General features: G+C 35.9%; 1 protein-coding gene across 13 annotated transcripts in view; it reads right to left on the reverse strand.

The window, feature by feature from the left end:
• Positions 1–21,279, reverse strand: part of GRIA2 (glutamate ionotropic receptor AMPA type subunit 2) — a 124,888-nt gene that overhangs the window by 10,983 nt on the left and 92,626 nt on the right. For all 13 annotated transcript variants that reach the window (XR_014795041.1, XR_014795042.1, XR_014795043.1 and 10 more), the window contains exons 7-12: positions 18,762–18,929; positions 18,394–18,498; positions 17,629–17,739; positions 15,988–16,194; positions 15,129–15,499; positions 10,112–10,310 (exon numbers count right to left, since the gene is read on the reverse strand). Coding sequence is in view for 9 of the 13 variants with exons in the window: in XM_084884307.1 (XP_084740433.1) it covers positions 10,112–10,310; positions 15,129–15,499; positions 15,988–16,194; positions 17,629–17,739; positions 18,394–18,498; positions 18,762–18,929 (1,161 nt within the window). In the remaining 4 variants the exon portion in view is untranslated. The remainder of the gene's footprint in view (positions 1–10,111; positions 10,311–15,128; positions 15,500–15,987; positions 16,195–17,628; positions 17,740–18,393; positions 18,499–18,761; positions 18,930–21,279) is intronic.

Below are 21,279 nucleotides of genomic sequence, written 5' to 3' on the forward strand. Positions count from 1 at the left end.
GTGTGTGTATATGTCAAAGTCCCTTTATATTTACAAGAACCTCCTTTGTCATTTTGTTATGGCACAATTTAGCTATAGACAAAATACTATATGCCCAGGAAGCAATCTGAAATGGTCGCACTCCAAAGAAAGCTGAAAATACACTACCCTACCTATAGGAATAATTCAAACAGGAAGAGACTGTCAGAAGGCTATCTTCACTGCTAAAATCCATACTATCACTAATGAATGGCAGACCAGGAGTGGTGTCACATTAATGGGTCAGTCACATGAGTGGTAAAATCCTAATGGAATGCCCATTACGTAAGGAAAAAGGAAAACAATACTAGAAGTCTCTATTAGATCTTGACAAATGCTTCTAGAATAGCACTGATTTTTTTTTTCTAGAAGCATTTCTTTAGGCATTGAAATTTCTTTTAGTTACAAAAACTTGTTATTTTAAATATTTAAACAACCAAAATACTATTCATTACAATATATAGTAGTAGTGGGGGTGGGGGAGGAAACACAATGTTCTTATGAACAATGTATAAGAAAGACTGTGGCAGCAGTATAGTTGAGGAAATATTTATCTTAATATTTATTGGTTGGTTCAAAAACAAAGACAGGCATCAAAATAATAATTTAATACTTTATTCGTAGTAAAAAGGGAAGCTGAGCATAGAGTTGGGAAGTCATAGCTTTTGAATAAATGCTTATTTTTCTATTCACTATTTTCTAAACTGACTTTAATCCCTTTGGAAAGATGACTCTAAATAATCCCTTTTGTTATTCTCATATAGGAGGTTTGAAATGGAAACTTGAAATTGAAAATTTACTTTTAAAATTCATGAGGCTTTGTGCCTTGCTATTTGTTGAAGGAATTTAAAATCACATAACCTTTATCTTAAAGAAGAAAAAAAAAAAAAGGATCAATCAATGCATTGTAAGCAGTGATAATATAAATGCAAATTTGTTTAGAATGTTTAGGGATTAAGGCAGCTTTACCTCTATAAAACACTCTATTTACACTTAACTCTGAATTTTCACTAAAATAAACAAAATGCAGAGTGGGTTTGTATCACTAACATTTATACCATACACACAGTGCGAGGTGCTCAGACAATGGCTGCATTCCATCTGCACACTGAGACAATCCATGGACCCTGTCAGCCCAATGGTCTATGCTGTGAGGAGACTCACATGTCCTCCCAAAAGGATACTTTCACTCTAAATTTGTAAAAGTTCCTTATTTATCAGTAATAATTTGATCACCTAATAATTTATCTAGATTGGTCTTAAACATTTCTATTTCTAAACAATGCCCCTTTCTGAAATAACAAGATTGGGACCTTCATTACGACTAAATCACACTTGCTCTCTGCTGTGAAGGCAGGTCTATAGTGTGAAAACTCCAAGTAAGGGAGTTTTTATTTACATGTTAAATAAAAGACAACTATTCCTTCTTTCAGGAAGCATGATCAAGTTAATTTCCTCAGGATGGCATGTTCCATCACCTTCTGATAAGGATATAAGTCATGTCTTGATAAGAGGAGATGAAGGATAGTTTGGTCAGGAGAACCCTGTTGACTTCCTGTGTTTCCTAAGGAGTAAGACTCTGAACATGACTCTTCAAATCCCTTTCCTAATATATCACAACAAATAACAGTGTAGAATTTTAAAATCCTGTTGTTAAGCATTGTTGGGGAACTGTTCCAAATACACTAACGACATCTGATATAATTATATCTTAAAAAAGATGGATTCCTTTTCTGTGAAAGAAGGCAATAGTCATATTAATTTAATTTTAGTTTTTCCTCATATACAGTAATGCAGGCATTAATTTTTCTACCAGCTAAATGAGCCTTTTCATTCTTGGCGGGGGGAGGGCATAACATTGTAAAGGAATAAGTTATTGTTCTTATGAAACTCACATAATCATGGATTAGTAGGAAACATTGGTACTTAATTCCAGATATTTTTCAATACTTAGGTTATTAATTTTTATATGGTTCATTGTAAATATATATATATTTATTTACCCCCTGGCTTTTAATAAATGTCAAAATACCTTCTCATAATGTCAGCAAGGCTTTTTTTTTTTTTTTTTAAGAATGGGAATTCTAAACAATTCCCAAACACAAATGAGGTCCAAACAATATAGAGATTTCCAAATGCCAAACATGATTCTATATCATCAGTGTCTTCATAAAATTTATATTTAGAACTGTGCTCTCTTTCTGCTAATATCTAATTTCATTTCAAACATGAAGAAAGCTACTTTTCATGAAAAACTCCCCTTTTTTCTACAAATATTATAATGTCTGAGGTAGTATAACCATTCAGATGAATGCAACTCTATGACAAAGAATTTGACCAAAAAGTCTCCTAAACATAAAGATTAGAGTATCATAGTGTGAATTAATAACCTCTATTTTCTAGTCCATTTGGTTGACATTTTATAAAATTTGTATTTAAGACAAAAGCTGATTGTCCTTCCTTTAGGATTTCATCCTTCTGGCTGATTTATTATCCTCCCTGTGGAACTCTAGCCTGACCCATTGTTTCATGATGAGATGTCAGCAGACACTCAAATAGTCCCTGCCAACCACAGGAGTTGGCAAACCAAAAAGAATTTCACATCAATCACATTATTCTTTGGGGCTTACCAATCTATAGTCCCTACAAAGATTCTTATAAGTTTCTGAACTATAGTCACTTCTTGGAAATCAGAATTTTAAAAATTAATCACTAATATACACTGGAATTTTGACTCTTAATTATCCCCTCCCCCTCCTAACCTAGTAGAGTGTATCTGTTATACTTTTTTTTTTTTTTTTTTTTTTTTAGTTTTGGTGTAAATTTCCAACATAGACAAATTATACTCGGACGGAATCAAGAGAATCAATATGTGCTGTTCATTAGAACTTTCCAGCATCCCAAATTTTCAACCTCTCTTTAAATGGTGCTAAAATGATATTGACGTTTAAAGCTTCATTTCAGCAGTTTGCATATTAAATGTGAATGGTATTCAAATGTAAAAACATCATAAACTTATTTTTGTAAATCTATTACAAAATGAGTTGTAGTAGGAGAAAAGCATGTGGCCCTACTCTGCGGTCTAGAGTACTTAAAATGTCAGTGAAGAAAAGAACAGGAGGAATAAGAGAAAATATAAAAAAAGCATTAAAGTTTCATGAGGTAAGAGGAAAGAGTATCAAAATATTTTTGCACAATACAGATCTTACCAAGCATGAAAACACAGATTTCAATTCGGCCACAAGGACATTAAGGGACCCTTTTAGAAAGGCATTTTTCACAGAGACTTATAAGGGACAAAAGGCAAAAGTAGCCAGAATGAAAAAAAAAAAAAAAGGCTCTAGTAAACAAATTTATAAACTTGTCCTCTAAGGGAAAGGAACAAGAGAAAGAGAAGATAAAGGAGAGTGCTGTCATGAGGATGTTTCAAACTTGAGGCAAAATTGAAACCAAAATGAAGGCTAGAGCCCGTGGAGATGAAAAGACTAGAGACATGATTAAAGGGTGAGTTTCAGAGCAACATCTCAGGTAATTAGAAAGAGATGTCCAAGGCCCAGATGGAGAGATTAACTTTATGAAAATAGGGAGAACTATTCCTCTGACCCTGGTGAATAAAACCTTGAAGGTAAGAATATAATTCTGTTGGTTACTATTAGAGCCTAATGGACTTCCATGCCTTTGTTCAATGCTGAAAGTGATTTTGCTTTTGTGGGATTCTTCCAATGAAAATAAAACAAAACAAAAAAACACTTTAGTTAATGAGGATTTTGAAATTAAACATTATTTATCTCCAAAATACTTGGAAAGTATTTGACTTAGGTTATGTATAAGGAAATAGAAGGTCCATCTTGTCCCCATTCTAGTAGCTTTACTACACTAAGGAAAATTATGTACAGGGTGTCCCCCAAACTGTATACATACTATAAAGTCAGTGCTTATTAAAATACAGTTCATTTTCAAAATGTAATAGAATCTACAGCTATCAGCTGTTAAAGTGTGTATACATTTTTTGGGGATACCCTATATATCAATAAACCATAGTACTGTATTTATATTCTAATATACAAATTATTTAGGGTATGAAAGATGTTTTTATTTTTTAAAAATAATTCTTTATTGTTGACAGTACTACATATTCCCCTTTCCTCCCATTAACCCCCTTCAGCCTGCCCCACCTCCCTGGTCCCAGGCCTTCAACACCTTATTGTCTGTGTCCGTAGGTTATGCATGTATATAGGCTTCTCCCTAGGAAGAGAGGGTACAAAAACATGGAAATGCCAATTACACGTTAAGCTTGAGATGTTTTTAAAGCTTAATGTGTAGTTGGCATTTCTATATGTTTTGTACTCTTTCTCCCTAGGGAGACGCCAAGAGCTGGGTGATTTCTCCCAATTGCTCTGCACACACTGGGGACAGGATTGTGGTGAGTGTCATGAATTCTCTACCCACGTCTGTAGGCGCCTCTTAGCTGGATTTCTCATGAAGAAAACTGGCCAGAGTCATAAAAGCATGGAACAACAGACTGATGAATTTCAGAGTGAAGGTGGGGGTGGGTGGGGAGAGATTAACCAAAAAACTTATATGCATAGCCCACAGTGAAGGCCTGGGAGGGGCACAGGTGCGGGGTGGAGAGGGTCAATGGGGAAAATAAAGGGGACATCTGTTACACTTTCAACAATGAAGATAAATTTAAAAAACAAGACCTGGTCAGGGATTGTCTTTGAGTCATTGTCTCTTTATTGGGAAGGAGAGTCTGGATCTTTCTATTTCAACGTTTTGTTAACATCTCCCCCTGGTTCTTTTCTTTTTTTAAAAAAAAAATCTTAAACATATTTTTTGGGATCCTGCCACATTATTTGGCATTGCCAATTGCCGTGCTATTCCTACAACCTCATCTCTGTATGAAAATAAGCAGCCACCTTTACTAGCAACTTGTTTTTGATGATCACTGGACATGATCTGGAGCATATGGGATGGAAATATGAACTGTCAATTATTTTAGAATCAAGTTTACCTTCAGATATCACCTAATGAATTCTCAAACTTTAACAATAATATTTATAGTTCAGATTTTAATTCCAGTATATTTAAATGATTGCACAATTTTATTGCTGTTCTCTGCAGAGCTCTGGGACTGTGTTCATTACCATGGTAACTAGTGTGAAACATCCAATAGAGCGAGCAAGCAGAAATGATTCTCTTACATAAACACAAAAATAGAGTGAATTGAACACTAAGTCTCATCTGAAGCAGCGGTAGAGGTTTACATTGGAATTAATCTTCTCTGAGGAATCTGAACCGCAGTTTAAGTAGAGTGTGGGGATTAGAGACTAATCCCAAATTATTTCTCCATTGTTTGACCTTTTCTGCTAGAATAATTGTCCTCATGATCTGATGATAGTGTGAAAAGGGACATTTTTTCTTTAACAAGGACAATACTAGAAAGCTGCCTGTAATCTGATTAGAGTCAAAAGATGCATCCTGGGATAATGTGAGCTCACACCTCCTCTGTTTTGCAAGGGTGGTCTCTAAATGAAGTGACTGTGTGGAAAGCACACTGACATTTGCTCAGCATGTCCATGGGAAGAGGAGAAAGAGCAAATTAACATATTTACCTCAGGGAGGTAAATATGTTAATTTGGATCATGGACTCTTTGCACCATGATCATGATTTAGCAGGTACAGGTACCCTTTCTTGTTCCTCCCATCTCACGCTGATCACAGGAAACAGGTTCAATATGGTCTCTCATACATTTATTTATATTCCAATGGTAACTGAGGCAACTTCCCCATCTTGTAATCATATAAATCCTTACTGATATGATAATCCACTTATTACCTGCCTGAGGGTAATGGGTGTATCCCATAGCCTCAATAAAAGGAATAGCAAGGCCAGAGCCTAGCGAGGCCAGAGCCTAGAGGTAGTCTTCCCACTAGAGGTTGACTCCCGCCTGTCCCCAATTTGTTCCAAATTAACTCTTTTCTAGTCTCTCTCTTCACTTTAGTGTGCGGCCTCCTCCAGAAACCGGACCCTGAGTGGGCCCTAATTGGGGCACTACTGAATGCACAGTGAGGTCCATAAACTGAACACTGATTTTGAAAGGAGATGTTGTCAAAGTCTACTAAACTATTGCCCTTTCCCGCACTGGTAAACCAGCTACATTTAGCAGAACTGACAGAACACAGGTTTCCCCAGGCAACGTAGGCAGAATGTATCTTTCAAGTCTTTAAGAATTCAGTCCTGTCCTCAGATGTTTTGTGGAAGGTGAGAAAAATTCAAATGTCAGAGGAAGGAAAACTGCCAACGAGCCAGGAAGTGATTTCAATGTGTCTTGGATCATCTAGAGAAGCCTTGGGCGATGCAGATTGTTATGCAATAATCAAGCTCCCAAAAACTAAGGAAGAAAAAGCTGTAATAGATATGACTAACCATGCATGAGTGAATCACAACACTTCTGTAATGTGTTGTTTATTCTAACTTATTCACATTTTGCATTTATTTAATACCTAGTGTTTTAGAAGTCATTTAGGTGGTTAAGCTTGAGAGAAAGGTCCATGAAGAGTTTATTCTGATATTACTAACATAATTACAAACATATGTGTATACACATATATGAGATTGTACACTATTTCCAAAATATTTGGAAGATATAAAATGTGTGTACATGTTTAGGAATCTAGAAGTAAGAAGCTATGACAGAGAATCATTAGCTATACCAGAAATAATGAAATAAGTATGGAGAACTATCATAAATGAGTAAAAATCTATTCAATAGACTATCAGTAAAGAAAGCATACTGTATTATTACTGAACACAGGTAGTAAATGGAACAAAATATATCTTTAATGAAATACCATTGAAAAGAGTTCTATAGGGAAGCTGTTATATAATGCCTAATTTTTACTTGTAATTATGTCAGTGCTTTAATATGTAAATATAAATAGGTATATCTAATGCCACAGAGGGAGTTGAAAAAAGGTTGCTACCTTTAAAAATATAATCTAAAAAAAATAAAATAAAAATATAATCTAAATCATAATTCTTTGGTAATTTTGATTATATGTCACATGTAGGATCATAAATCATATATATATATATATATATATATATATATATATATATATATATATATATGGAAAATTTGAAACTATTATATTCATTTCAGAACATCTGCATTAATGCAATTTGTCATTTATACTATTCATAAACTGAAAAAAATCTCTGATGCTGGGTAACAACATTATAGTTTCATGGATTATTATCAGACAATTATCTTATGAAAATGGAATAATTAACTTCATTTAATAAGAAGGGAGATACCTTTATTTCTGACAATAATTTAGAATTGCTTCCTTCCAAAGTCATCATAAGTAATGTAGATCCCTTATTTAGAGGTTATACACTGTCCCTCACCCTCCCAGAGAAGAGAACTAGAGGAAGTAAGAAACTGCATTGTGGGGGATTTAGGAAAGGCATTTATCTTCTGTAGGATAATAATTGGGCTCTATAGATTGACAGGCCAATGATAGGCTTATAAATAGAAGTAATTTCCTATCCTTCAAATCTATGTTTCTGTAGAAACACAAAGCATATATGTCCTCTGAAATTATTTTCTACTCAGACTCATCTAAGATCTGTCCTCTTTTATTGAGAGAAGGGATTATCAAAATGTGAAAGTCTAAAAATAGTGGTTTATAATTGAAAGCCTAATTCTTTCTTAATTATAGGTATGCTACAGTGGCACTCTATAATTAGGGACAATCAGCAGCTCCAAAGTGAGTCAGGCTTTATCATTCACTGTGTACAAGGATGTATATGAGTTCCATAGCAGAAAACCCTGAGAGAGAGAGATTCAGGGTATTTTTCCTCACACCTCTTGATGGTTACAAGATTGCCTTTTACTTACACTCTAGCAGAACAAAGAGAATATCATTCATTTTTTTTTTACTGATTACCACTGATGGGAATGTGTAGTTTTTAAGGTTAAAATTTTAAAACTTAAATTGGAATTCTAAAACTAATGCACACTCACTAAATCTACTACTAAATTAATATTAATATAGCAGTTTGTTATACTATTATTTAACTGAAAATACTTTAGGCTTAAATTGAGTAATTGACATCACACGCAGATCAAAAAGATAGATCTCTATAAACAAGATGAAATGCCCATCTTATAATTTGATAGAAGATATTAGGAGACATCAAGAAAAAAAAAACACTAAAAGTTTAGAATTCTGTTTTAATCTCTAAATTGCCAAAATTGTTTTTTCATTACTTTGCTATTTATATATCTTTAATTAGCCAATTACCCAACTTCTCAAATCAATTTCTCCAAAGGCTAAACCCAAAGCTCTTACTGTGGTAAATACAGAAATTGGCTTGATAAACTCTGTGATAGTACAAAACTGGAAATAAAATAAATAATAAAATCCTAGTCATAAACAGTATCTAAGAAGGAGAAAGCTATAGATCAAGCCAAATTAAGCCATATCAGGAACATAAGATAACTGTTAGAACTTTAAATATTAGCCGATGGTAAAAATGGTGAAAGTTTTTTTTCTTCTGTGTTAGGTGTTAATCAGGCAGGCAGGGAGCAGTTAGGGGGCAATCAGGCAGCCAGGCAGGTGAGTGATTAGGAGCCAGCAGTCCCAGATTCAAGAGAGCTCAGTCTAGGCTGAGGGACATCACCCCATGCACAAATTTTGTGCACCAGGCCTCTGATAGTATAATAAAATAAAATTATGCCAACATCAGGTTATTGGGTTTGTCTTATAAACATATCATAAGGCCACCAATTTTTTCAAAGGTAAAATACATTATAATTATACTGTGCATTTTAAAAAAGCTGGAGGCTGCCGAAAACGGTTTGGCTCAATGGATAGAGCGTCGGCCTGCAGACTGAAAGGTCCCAGGTTCGATTCCGGTCAAGGGCATGTACCGTGGTTGCGGGCACATCCCAGTAGGGGGTGTGAAAGAGGCAGCTGGTCGATGATTCTCTCTCATCGATGTTTCTAACTCTATATCCCTCTTTCTTCCTCTCTGTAAAAAATCAATAAAATATATTTTAAGAAGCTGGAGGCTTTTGCTAGCCTTTTCTTGGAGAGTTTGACAGAAAATTCAGAATTTTCACATGTAAACACAATCTGTTTTCTGACATAAAAATAGCATAACTGATTTAAAAGTAAGTTTTTAGTTGTAAACTGTACAATAAATGACCATTCATACTTAAAATCAAACAAAAAAACCATTGTTTTAAAAATAAATGTTAATTTATACTTAACTGTACTTTTGCTTCAATTTTATTCCAAATTTATAAAACTAATATTTCATTGCAATATTGTATTTCTATCCAAATAAGTGAGAAATCAGAAAATAGATAGAAGCAGAGCTAAGGACAGGAATAGGGAAAGGAGCGGGATAAGGACAAAGCCAAGAATGTGAACAGAATGGAAGGAGACTGGACCTGGGGTGGTAAACACACAATACAATATACAGATGATGCTTTGTAGAAGTGTACACCTAAAACTTATTAGCATTTTAACCAACTAGAGGCCCGGGGCATGAAATTCGTGCATTGGGGTGGGGGGTGGGGGTCCCTTAGCCTGGCCTGTACCCTCTCACAGTCTCGGACCCTTCTGGGTATTTCTGCCTGCCAGCTTAGGCCCACTCCCCTTGCTCCTTACTGCCCACCTGCTCACTGCTCCTTACTGCTGCCACAGAGATGGGAGAGGCTCCCACCACAGCCACTGTGCTCACCAGCCATGAGCCCGGCTTCTGGCTGAGCAGCACTCCCCCTCTGGGAGTGCACTGACCACCAGGGGGCAGATCCTTCATTGAGCAGCTGCCCCTTCATGGTCAGTGCACATCATAGTGAAGGGTTGTGCTGGTCATTCTGCCATATGGTCACTTAGGCTTTTATTATATAGATGTCACCCAATAAATTCAATAACAAAAGGAATGGAAATGGAGTTAGAGACAGAGGTGGAGTTTACTTTCACATAGTACCTTTATATAGACTTTGAGAGGAGGCAAAGAGGGACAAAGTTGAAATAGATTAAGTTTTAAGAACAAAAGCAGTATATCTCTTACCCTGAAAAACTCTTTAGTGGAGCCAGAGTCTAATGTTCCATAAGCAATTTCTGTTTGCTTAGAAAGATCTTCAGCACTTTCGATGGGAGACACCATCCTCTCTACAGTCAGGAAGGCAGCTAAGTTAGCCGTGTAGGAGGAGATTATGATCAGGGTAAAGAACCACCACACACCTCCAACAATGCGCCCAGAGAGGGATCTAATAACAAGTATGAAATGGATTTATAAAGTGAAATGAATGACCTAATAAAAAAACAAGTTAGCAGTATTATGCACATATTAACTTACAGGGAAATAATTGATACTTTTCAATATATCTGCACCTTAATGAAACTGGAAATTATTAAACATTCTGGGTAAGGAATACAGATTAACCAGATTTGGTGAAGTACCCAGAAGCAAAAACTTTCAGATTCCTGAGATTCTTTCATAGTTATCATGCCCAGATTGTCTGTGGTATGAAATCTCCTAACAAAGCAAATTCAAGAAATGTGCAAATAATCCATTCATTGCTCTTTCTACTTTATCCACTCATGGCATAAGCAAACATGTCTTTCTACTTTATCCACTCATGGCATAAGCAAACATTAATAAGAGAATCTAAGATAACACAGCAATATTCAGAACAATATTGACAACCAACCAAATGTTAAAAATAAGAGTATACAACATAGACATAGCATTAAACACTGGAAAAACCCTCCCTTTGATTCAGCCAATGAAGCTCCAATACCCTCCAACAAATAAAGATCCAAAATTTCATTAGTTTTTTGTTTGTGCCAAAATGTGGGTTTTAGATGCAGTATAGATTGTAAATGAAAAAAAAAAAATGTTAACTACAAAACAAAGGTATGAAACAAAATATAATTTTAAATGAATAAAAATCAGATGTTTCATGGCATGGACGGTTATCACCCTGTTCCTCTGTGGCTCCTGCTCAAGAAAAGAAAGCTCAAGGACAACAAATTAGACACAAATTTTTGCCAAGATATAAAATCCTAATGGCCATGAAATCTTACATGAAATATTTTTAAAAAGCTTAATAGTTTCCCAATAATTTACTTTAAACAATGTGTGTGTGTGTGTGTGTGTACTATGCTATTTTAAAAGATTTGGTGGGATTCTACATAATAAAGGCATTTAAATAATACTAACAAAGGTAGCTTTTTTGCTAACTGCTATGTCTCAAATTTTGATTTGCTACAGAGAAGAGGAAACACTTCTAAAAAATGTAAATTACAAAAATTTGGCCACTTATGACCTAAATCAAACTTTCTTCAATTAACAGTAAGAAATATACTTCCTGATGAATCACAGATACTATATCAAATTAGTGGATATTTGTAGAATAAACTCGAGCAGTCATAGAAAAGAGGGAGAGCTAATTTAAAACTAATATTTTTTTAAGATAAAAAGCAGTTGTTGCTAAAATAGAAAAGGAGAGAGGGAGAAAGCAGTGAAAAACAAAAAAGAATGAAATTAAAAGCCTTTATAACAGTCTCAAAGAGATGCAAATAATTAAATAGCCCTAACCAGTCTGGCTTAGAGGATAGAGCATGGCCTTGAGGACCAAAGGGTCCTGGGTTTGATTCTGGTCAAGGGCATGTACCTCGGTTGCAGGCATCTCCCTGGCTTGGGCCCTGGTCAGGCTACTGGAGGAAGCAAAAACAATCAATGTGTTTCTCACATCATTATTTCTCTCTGTCTTTCCCTCTCTCCTTCATGCTCTCTAAAAATCAATGGAAAAAATATCCTTGGGTGAGGATTAAAATAAATAAATATGACAGGATGAAAAGTTAAACACTCCTCACTTATATTCTGAAAGGATATTAAATATATTTTAAATTTGGGAAACCTCTTATGTAGACATAAGTACTCTCAAAATGTTCACTATTTATTCCACAGTGATGGAAGATATAATTACATGGCATGTACCCTGAATTTAAGAGGGCAGATTCTGTACCTTACTGATCAAACCCCTTAAAACAAAACCAATTACACGGTAATTGTTTTTAACATTATACATTGCATGTTAATTTGCAATATATTTGAGAATCATTTTTATAAATTATTCTCTTCCAGTTGTAAAATAGACATAAGATAAAGACATAAGTTATTCTCTAATTCAGTGATTAAGCCTTGTTAATGGGATGAAATATGCTAATTTATATAAAGTGTACCAAATAAAAAACTTACTGGACTTATACATCATTCAAACAGAAATTCTTGAACATTTTATTGTTTACTGGTTAGTGTTTTCAAAGGATCAATTGATATTTTTGAGAGTTCCTGAAAAATTTTATGTAGAGGGCAAATTCAATTTTATGTGTTATGGTAACAAAGAGTTTTCCTAATTAATTACAAAATTGAACCTCTCAACACCTGCACTAAAGGAACCAATAAATGCACATATTCTAACATTTTTTTATTCTCTATTAAATATTTTTAAATGGCAATATGTTTAATTCATTTAAATCCTTTGGAGATGGGATAGGGGAAGAGAAACAGGAAAATAAAAAGGCAACTCCTGAGCATTTTGCTCTCATGATTTCTGTAGTTCTAGTCTTCAGAAAATTATAATTAACATATTCCAAACTTGATTTCAGGAAAGTGACCAATTCAATTCAATAAATCACTCCAGATTAAAATTTAAATGTTTCATTAATATTAATAATATAGTTCCATAGCAGATGTTTCTTGGAAGGAAATGATAAATATCTTTTAAAATAGTTAAAGAGCATCTCTAAAGTGATCTGTGCATTTCATGTATTATTATGATGATGATTTTAGATGTTAGGCTGCTCTATTCTTTTCTAAACTGGAGAAAGTAATGATCACTGCATTTTATTTATTTTTTTATTTTTATTTTATTTATTTTTTTATAAACACCATTTAATAAAGCTAGTGTTGCCCAGATGGGGTGGCTCAGTGATTGAGTGTTGACCCATGAACCAAGAAATCAATGGTTGGATTTATGGTCAGGGCACATGCCCTGGTTGCTGGATTTGATCCCCAGTTGGGGGACTGAAGGAGGCTGCCAATCTATGTTTCTCTCTCATTAATGTTCTGTTTTTGTATCCTTCTCCTTTTGATCACTGCATTTTAAATAAAGATAATTTGGTTCATTAGAAGTCACTAAATTTGCCAATATTATGTAATATGTCCAATTTTTTAGAGCACATTGAACATATGATTAAATAGATATGCTTAAAATCTTTAATAAGTGAATTTGTCCATGTATTTTTATAGCAAAAAGAAATCAATTAAAAACAAGGAAAAAAAACATTATCTAAAATATATCTTACCAGAAAATAAAAATTATAACATGTCAACTTGCAATAAAATCAGAAGTGCACAACAAAAATCATGTTTTAGAAAGCAGGCTTGTTGAAAATTAGAAGCTGTCTATATGTCATGGTGGGCCCTGGCATAACATGGATTGTTGGATGTGCCCTGTGCTCCAGACCCCAGGTGTAAATATGTTTTATGCTCGTTGACGAGGACTGGACACCAAAATAACGACCTTCAAAGCCATGATGGACATGGAGCAGGGTCCATCTATGGGGAGCCAGGTCAGCATATCCTATTCCATAATAACCTCCCTACATTTCTCCATACTAACCCATAAGGCAGAGCATAGTTTATGTCACTCTAAGATCATTGCCTTATATCTCAGGAGTAGGATAATATTATGCTTCAGTAGCCTTTTTACAAAAAATGCATCATTTTTCTCTTGATGTCTTCATCTTACATCTGATAGATAATTAAAACTAAATATAGTTAAAACTATGAATTCTACATATCTTATCAGATATCATCAGAAATGGCATATATATGTGTGTATATGTGTGTATATATATATGTCATAAAAATACATTGGCCTGTTACTAATTTAATGTAGTTCTACAGAATAGCCATAAGAAATATGATTGAATTAAGATTGTTTAGATAAATATATTTCATAAAAATTGACCTACTATTAGAAAAGTAAGCGACTGATTATTTTTGGGTACATTATATTTTCTTTATCTCACTAGGTGGAGTATAAAATAAAAATTGCAAAACATACAGATTTTTTTAGCTTCTCATATATTTTTTAAGTTAATCACTTATTTTCCCCCAAAGTGCCAAAAAATTTAATATAATTAGTTTTAGAAGAGTCACCCTGCTATCTAGTTATTAAAATATCCTATAGAATAAGAGGAAGGTAATCAAACCCAATTTAAAATATGTCAAAGCTAATCATTTAGGCTTTAAATATGAAAGCAAGTACACTAGAAATGGTATGATTTGTTCTTCAGAAGAGCAAAATATGTCTGTCATTTTTATTCCATGTATATAACATGAACAAAAGCGATATATGTTTTGTTATATACCCATCATATTTAGGCATTCTAAAGTAGGAATTAGCATATCATAATGAGAAGTATATACACAAATTTCTCCCACGATGTATATATTGCCATTTGATTATTATTCAATCATGTGTTCCTAAATATTTGTAAAATGTTTTTAAATTCAGCAACCTAACCTTAAAAGAAGAAAATTTTATAATCTTTCCACACTCTTTCAATGAGCTTATGATGGGAAAATAAAATAGATGGGATGTGTGCCAATGAAGTTTTGTAAAGAAGCTCTTGCTTTTATAGTTTACATGTAATATTGCCCATTTTCCCATATACAGGTCTGTGGATCAACACACAGATGACTGTAAAATGAGAATATGCAGCAAAAACACGGTACCCCTCCAAGAAGGCATGGAATGTAGGAACCTTATGCATTTTACAGCCTCTCCATGGTGTGTATACTTTCACCAGGGAAATATAAGGTCAACATTCAAAGAACGTTGCTCAAATATTTCACAGGCTTACGCCGATGTTAAATATCTGTCCTTGAGTCTTAAACTGCTTGGACAGGTAGTCGGCAGCTGTTAATTTTGTGAGAGTGAATTTATAAACACCATGAATGCCTGCATGAGACCTAAAATGCACAAAGTTGAAGCAGGTGAGTAACCAACCTTGGCGAAATATCGCATCCTTGCTGCATAAAGGCACCCAAGGAAAACCAGAGACTATTAAAAATCCCAAATTCATTAGTTGATTCACTACTTTGTGTTTCTCTTCCATCTTCAAACTCCTCAGTGTGCCACTCGTAGGGGCTAAATCTGCTGACCAGGAATAAAACTACACTGACCCCAATGTAGGCAAAAACAATGCACATCCAGATTTCATAGGCTAAAGGATCAAGAAATGAAAACACTCCTGGTTTGGACTTCTGAGGCTTCTTGATCATGATAGAGATCCCGAGGCTCATAAAGGGCTTTGAGAAGTCAATCACCTCTTCTCTCACAAGGGTGATAGTTAATGGCGCAATTGCAATGTCAGCTTTCTGTAAGGGAAACAAAGGAAAGTAATAGTACCCAGAGTCACGGTCAGAAAGGACTCATGGTTATATTATTGGATCAAAAGGGAAGGAAATCAAGGACATGGTCATAATTATTTCCCAGTAACGAATAAACAACAACAAAAAAAGCAATTGGTTCCACAGATAATCCCTCCTTTTGATAAATACATAGTACACCCATCTGGCTTGATTATGCTAATTCCATCTTTACACTGCATCTGGGCCTTTGCCACCTTTGCACAGCATATGGCCCAGAGGTTTCAAGACAGACAAAATGCCTGTCTCACTTAACCTGCATGTTTTCTTCTAACTTCATTTTTAATATTCAAATGTTCACAAGGAAATAAGATAGCATTCTTAAGAGTAAAGTGGGAAAACCAATAACCTCAGACAAAGGTACTTTGAAGGGAGGAAGGCATTCCGTCAACAACAGTTCAAATTGAATCACTTTTTATGAGAAGAGCTATACTTACCCCATAGACAAGTTCTCCAACCATCCCATTCCAAATTTTCGTGTCTGCATCCCTGGCCCCATACTTGCCATCCCCAACAATTGTCAGCTTGTACTTGAACCCACAATGTTTGGCTATTTCTGCAGCTAAGTCAACACAGTAGCCCTCATAACGTTCATTGCCATCAAGCATTTCATGATTTTTCTTCATCATAACATAAGGAGATTCCTATAGGGAGAGACAGTGCTTTAGTTGATTAAAATGGCTTTGTTATTTACTCTCTGAAACAAATTTTCTGGTTTAATAGTTAACCCTTAGCCAGAGACATTGTGGAATCCTATATAATAAAGAGCTAGTATGCTAATTAGACTAAACAGCGAAATGATCTTCCAGAATGACCAATGGGCAGGGATTGGAGGAGGTTGGGGGTAGCAGGACCGAGAGGCAGCCAAGGCTGTGAGAGCATGAATTTCATCCATTGGGCATCTAGTATAGAAGAAAAGATTAAACATAATCCTTCTGAAAAAAGTCCTCAAATATCTATAATTACATTTCAATAGCATGCCTTGTATTTAGCCATACAAAAGTAAACAAGAGACTCAAAAGTTGGCATGCCCCCTTGTCTTGTCTATAATTCCTAGGGTTTAGAAAGGAATAATTCTGCTCAATGGCTGTTGGCATGCCCCCTTGTCTGTAATTCCTAGGGTTTAGAAAGGAATAATTCTGCTCAATGGCTATTTCATTCAACTCTGGATCCACTACACTCTTATTCTTTGTGAAGGATATGACGACCCCTAGAACCACTATTCACTCCAAACCCTATCTTACTATTACTTCAAGCATAGCCAGTGACATACAGACTGAAAAGATCATCACCATGGTGAAGTTCTAATTCTACCCTCTCACATTTTAGGTCTTGCTTCATCTATGAGATATGATATCCTAGAATGATGCTACAAGGATAGCTAGTAGCTTCTCCCTGCAAACATAGAAAATAGGAAGCATGAAAAAATGATTCAGCATAGCCCTCAATTTTTCTACTGAAAAGTGGCACCAAGGATACATGGGGTCTCAGTGAGATGGTTCCTCTCAATGGCATGATTAAGGCAAAAATATGCAAATGTGTAGCTTAGACTTATTAAGATATTTCTAATGCCAGCCAATGTTTTTTTATCCAAATCCTTGTTAGCCTTTTTATACATCTTCCTCAGTATTGTTAGGCTAATGATTCCCACAAAATCCTATATCCAACTACCATGTTGAGACTTGGAGTTAAGAAGAAGGGAGATCCATTTTTACCAAGTTGGCAACATTATTATAACTTGTAAGAAATGTAAAGATAAGATATACCCACAATTGTATGGAAATGGAAAAGTTAAAGCACCTGAGAAAATATAAGTCATGCTCTTTAAGATTTTACCCAGTTGTGAAATCTGAGCTATGCGCCAAGTTATGAATTACTTGTAAACCTAAGAGGTAGTTTAATGCTTTAGTTAGTGCTTGTGTAGTCCTTTTACAAGAGTAAATATCCAATCAGTGATTAAAATGTTGCAAAAGCAGCACTGTGATAGTTATTGCCCTAAAACATAATAAGCAATTCTATCTGGCACATACTTTTGATAAGAAAAATAAAGTATAACATAGGATTATGTAGCTAATTACCAAAATTGTAGTGACAACAACAGTCTTATTCTCAAGCCCAGAGGTATCATTTCCAGAAGGTAGCTCAGTAAGGGTGACAACCATTTTGTCCACTTCACTCCAGTATCCAATCTGAAAAAGGTTACAGAAAGCAGGCAAATGGATAAATGACTTTTTTTTTATTAGCAAAGCATTGAATTATCTTCTAATTGATGCCTGAATCTGAAGTTATCCTATATCAATGAGGCTTCTTCTAAACACTAATGTGTCTTTGTTATATGTGAATCTAATAGGAACAGAAAGGGATTATAAAACAAACAGAAACTATTCTTAAAAGTAGTTCATCTTTTTATGTTCACTTGTCATGTTCGCCAAGGATCATTTGTTTGGGTGTGATCATAGAGAAATATCAAGTAAAGTCCAAAGAGTGGCATTTTGGCCATAAAAGTAAAATAATATATATTTAACAGTAGTGGTTATGTTTTGTCTTCTGAACCGTGAACTTTCAGCAAAGTTCTTTTTCTTCTCAGCAAAGTCTTTTTTTCTACCATGGTCTAAAAGAGAAGTATGCCAGTTCTATTTAAAGATTACATTTCAGTATTACTTACCAGAAGTGAATAGATTTGAAATAGAAAAAAAAACACATTTAAAAATATGTCTGGTTCTGGAAGTTGTTAAGCAATATGTGAAGACACATCTTCAGGACTCTTTGGGAGATGAGGGGATGGGTTAGCTAACTCACCTTCTCACACAGAGAGAACTGCCTTTAAATCACTAATGATTTACCTTTCGGGGCCCATTTGTTTTGAGCTCCATGATGTTAATTGTATAGTTTATTCTCTTTCCATTCTGATCAAACTTTATATTTCCTGAGAGACCTTCAACCTGAACCTAATAAGGAAATGGGAAGGGAGCACAGTTACAAATTTACTTCAACCAAAGATACACACTGTATACATTACTATCACTGGGCTCAAGTCCAGAAAACTACATTTATAAGGTTTCTTTTCAACCTCCCACCTACCTTTGTGTAGTTAGGAAAGAATACTCCCTCTATATTAAACATAAGGAATAAAAGAAGGATGACTGATTCAGCAGAGAAAAAAGTGATAGCCATGGTTACATCACAGGAACAATTGTGTTGAGTGACTGACCTGTTTGAGGGCCCTTTCTATTTCTACACCTTGTCCCCAGGGGACTGCTGGGTTGGCCAGACAGTCTCCCGCATTCCCCCTTCGGGAGATTTCAATTCTCTGCTTCCGAAGGTTGCGGAAAGCTTCAGTCATCACTTGAACGGCATCATAGGTCAGAGCAGAAGTATACTGGAAAATATCAGACACATTTCATGAGAATGGAAGAAAATTCAAACTCATTACCATCAAGAGTGTAGATGCCCACCATACAATACTATATCAAGTCCAAGAATTCAGACACTGTCTGTGCATCTGGAAACTTAAGAATCTAAGAGAAGTGGTATAAAATATTGGGACTGTGGAAAGTATCTTGATGTACAACTTTTTCTGTTATGTTAATACTAGAGGCCTGGTGCATGGAATTCGTATGCAGGTATGATCCCTAGGCTTGGCCTGTGATCAGGCCATCTTCCCCAGCTGCCTGCAGCTGGCCCCACCCTCTGTCACCACCCACCCCTGGTTCCCTGTTTGCCATTGGATGATTAGTGCCTGACAGCCAGGGGAAGGAACCGAGAGGTTGGCTGTTCCTGCCTGCTCACATGCCATGTCCCAGCCATAGGTGGCCATCAGGCAATCAGAGCCTGTCAGCTGGAGAAAGGGACCAAGAGGTAGTAGTCAGTGCACCTCATAGTGACTGCTCCCAGTCATTCTGCCCTTAGGGTCAATTTACATATTACCCTTTTATTACATAAGTTAGAGGTCTTGTGCATGGGTGGGAGCTGGCTGGCCTGATCTGAAGGGGGCCCCAGATCGGAGTGGGGGGATCCCTGCTGATGGGTGGGGCTGGCCAGGGTAAGTGGCCTCCGGGGGGTTGCAGGCTGCCATGCCCCCAATTGGGGTGCAGGTCCCTGCTGGGAGGCAGGGCTGGACTGGGTGAGGGGCTACGCCACACCCCCAGCTTTGTCAGGAAGGACGTCCAGAAGACGTCTCATCTATCCAATCTAATTAGCATATTACCCTTTTATAAGTATAGATGTCAGTTATTTCAGGTGACACCTTTTATAATGATTATGCCAATGTTTTTGTCTTTTTCTAATCATTTTCTTATTAGAGTACCACTTTATGGTCTACTCTGGTGATACAGAAAATTATCAAATCAATAACTGTTTCTCCACTGTCTACTGAGAATTTCATGTGAGAATATGGAAAACATACTGATCGGTTTCACAATTCTTCATCTCTAAACAACCTTACTAATGCTCATGTAGACCTGCAATGGACTTGGGAGTATTTGTTTCTAATGTCCCCTAAATGTTTATGGTAATCAAGATGAACTACCACCAAACTTCATAATTTCTATGCCCCCTTTATGCTTCAACCATGTATGATAACATTGGTTCCAAACCATGATATTTAGATCCCATTGGTACAGCAAGGTTATTGCAGCTGCTAAGAGCCAAGCAAGAAAAAAACAAAACAACAAAACTACATGTGTATTAAACATTGCCTATATTATTATGTGAACACTAGAGGCCTGATAAATTAAATTCATGCAAGGGGCTCAGCCCTGACAGCAGCAGAGACTACCTCAGTCCTCACAGCCCTGGCTTAGTCCAGAAGGTCATCTGGACAGTAATTCCACTGTCCGGCCATCCAGTCTAATTAGCATATTATGCTTTTATTATTATAGGTATATATATATTGCCATCCATCAAATGTATAATGCTGATACCAGTAATAATAAATCACATCCTATATAATAAAAGCTTAATATGCTAAGTGTCCAGTTGACTTGTCAGCCATTCAACCAATCAAAGCATAATATGCTGATGATATGCTAAGGGCACTCAACTGCTCACTATGATGTGCACTGATCACTAGGAGCAGATTATCTGACTGGTAGGTTAGCTGGCTGTTGGGGTCTGGCAGATGAGGACTGAACTAAATGGGCAGTACATGCCCTGGAGCCTTCCTTCAGCCCTTCCCTGGTTGGCCAAACTCCTGCGCCCCTTCCAGGCCCCAATCATGCACCAGTGGGTTAGCTTGGTCTGGCCTGTGCCCTCTCGCAATTCTGGACCCCTCAGGGGATGTTGGAGAGCTGGTTTCTGCCTAATCCCACAGGCCAGCCGAGGGACTCCACCAGTGCATGAATCCATGCACCAGGCCTCTAGTTTTAACATAAAAGCTTTAAGGAATGCCAAGGAAATTTCTGTTAGTGAATCTTTTTCAATCTGCAGGTAATGTAAGTACAGTGTAGCCAAGGGGGTAGGGGGGAGTACATTATCATACTGACTTTGTGACATTCTAAAATTCTTAACCATGAGTCCAGAATGAGCACTTAATGTTTCTAAATCATCCTCCATTCTTTAATGACTTAGTTCTTCTACTCTCAAAAATGACTACAGTATTTTATAACTTCTTTTATCTTTACAAATACCCACGCCTCTATATACTTTTTTTGCTCTGAATTCTTGCTGATTATCTTGCCCAACATGATAAATATAAACCATCAGACAAAACCCCCTTATATGTCAACCTA

The sequence above is a fragment of the Pipistrellus hanaki genome (assembly GCF_964339955.1).
Source record: "Pipistrellus hanaki genome assembly, chromosome: 5".
In the NCBI taxonomy this organism is placed as follows: Eukaryota; Metazoa; Chordata; class Mammalia; order Chiroptera; family Vespertilionidae; genus Pipistrellus; species Pipistrellus hanaki.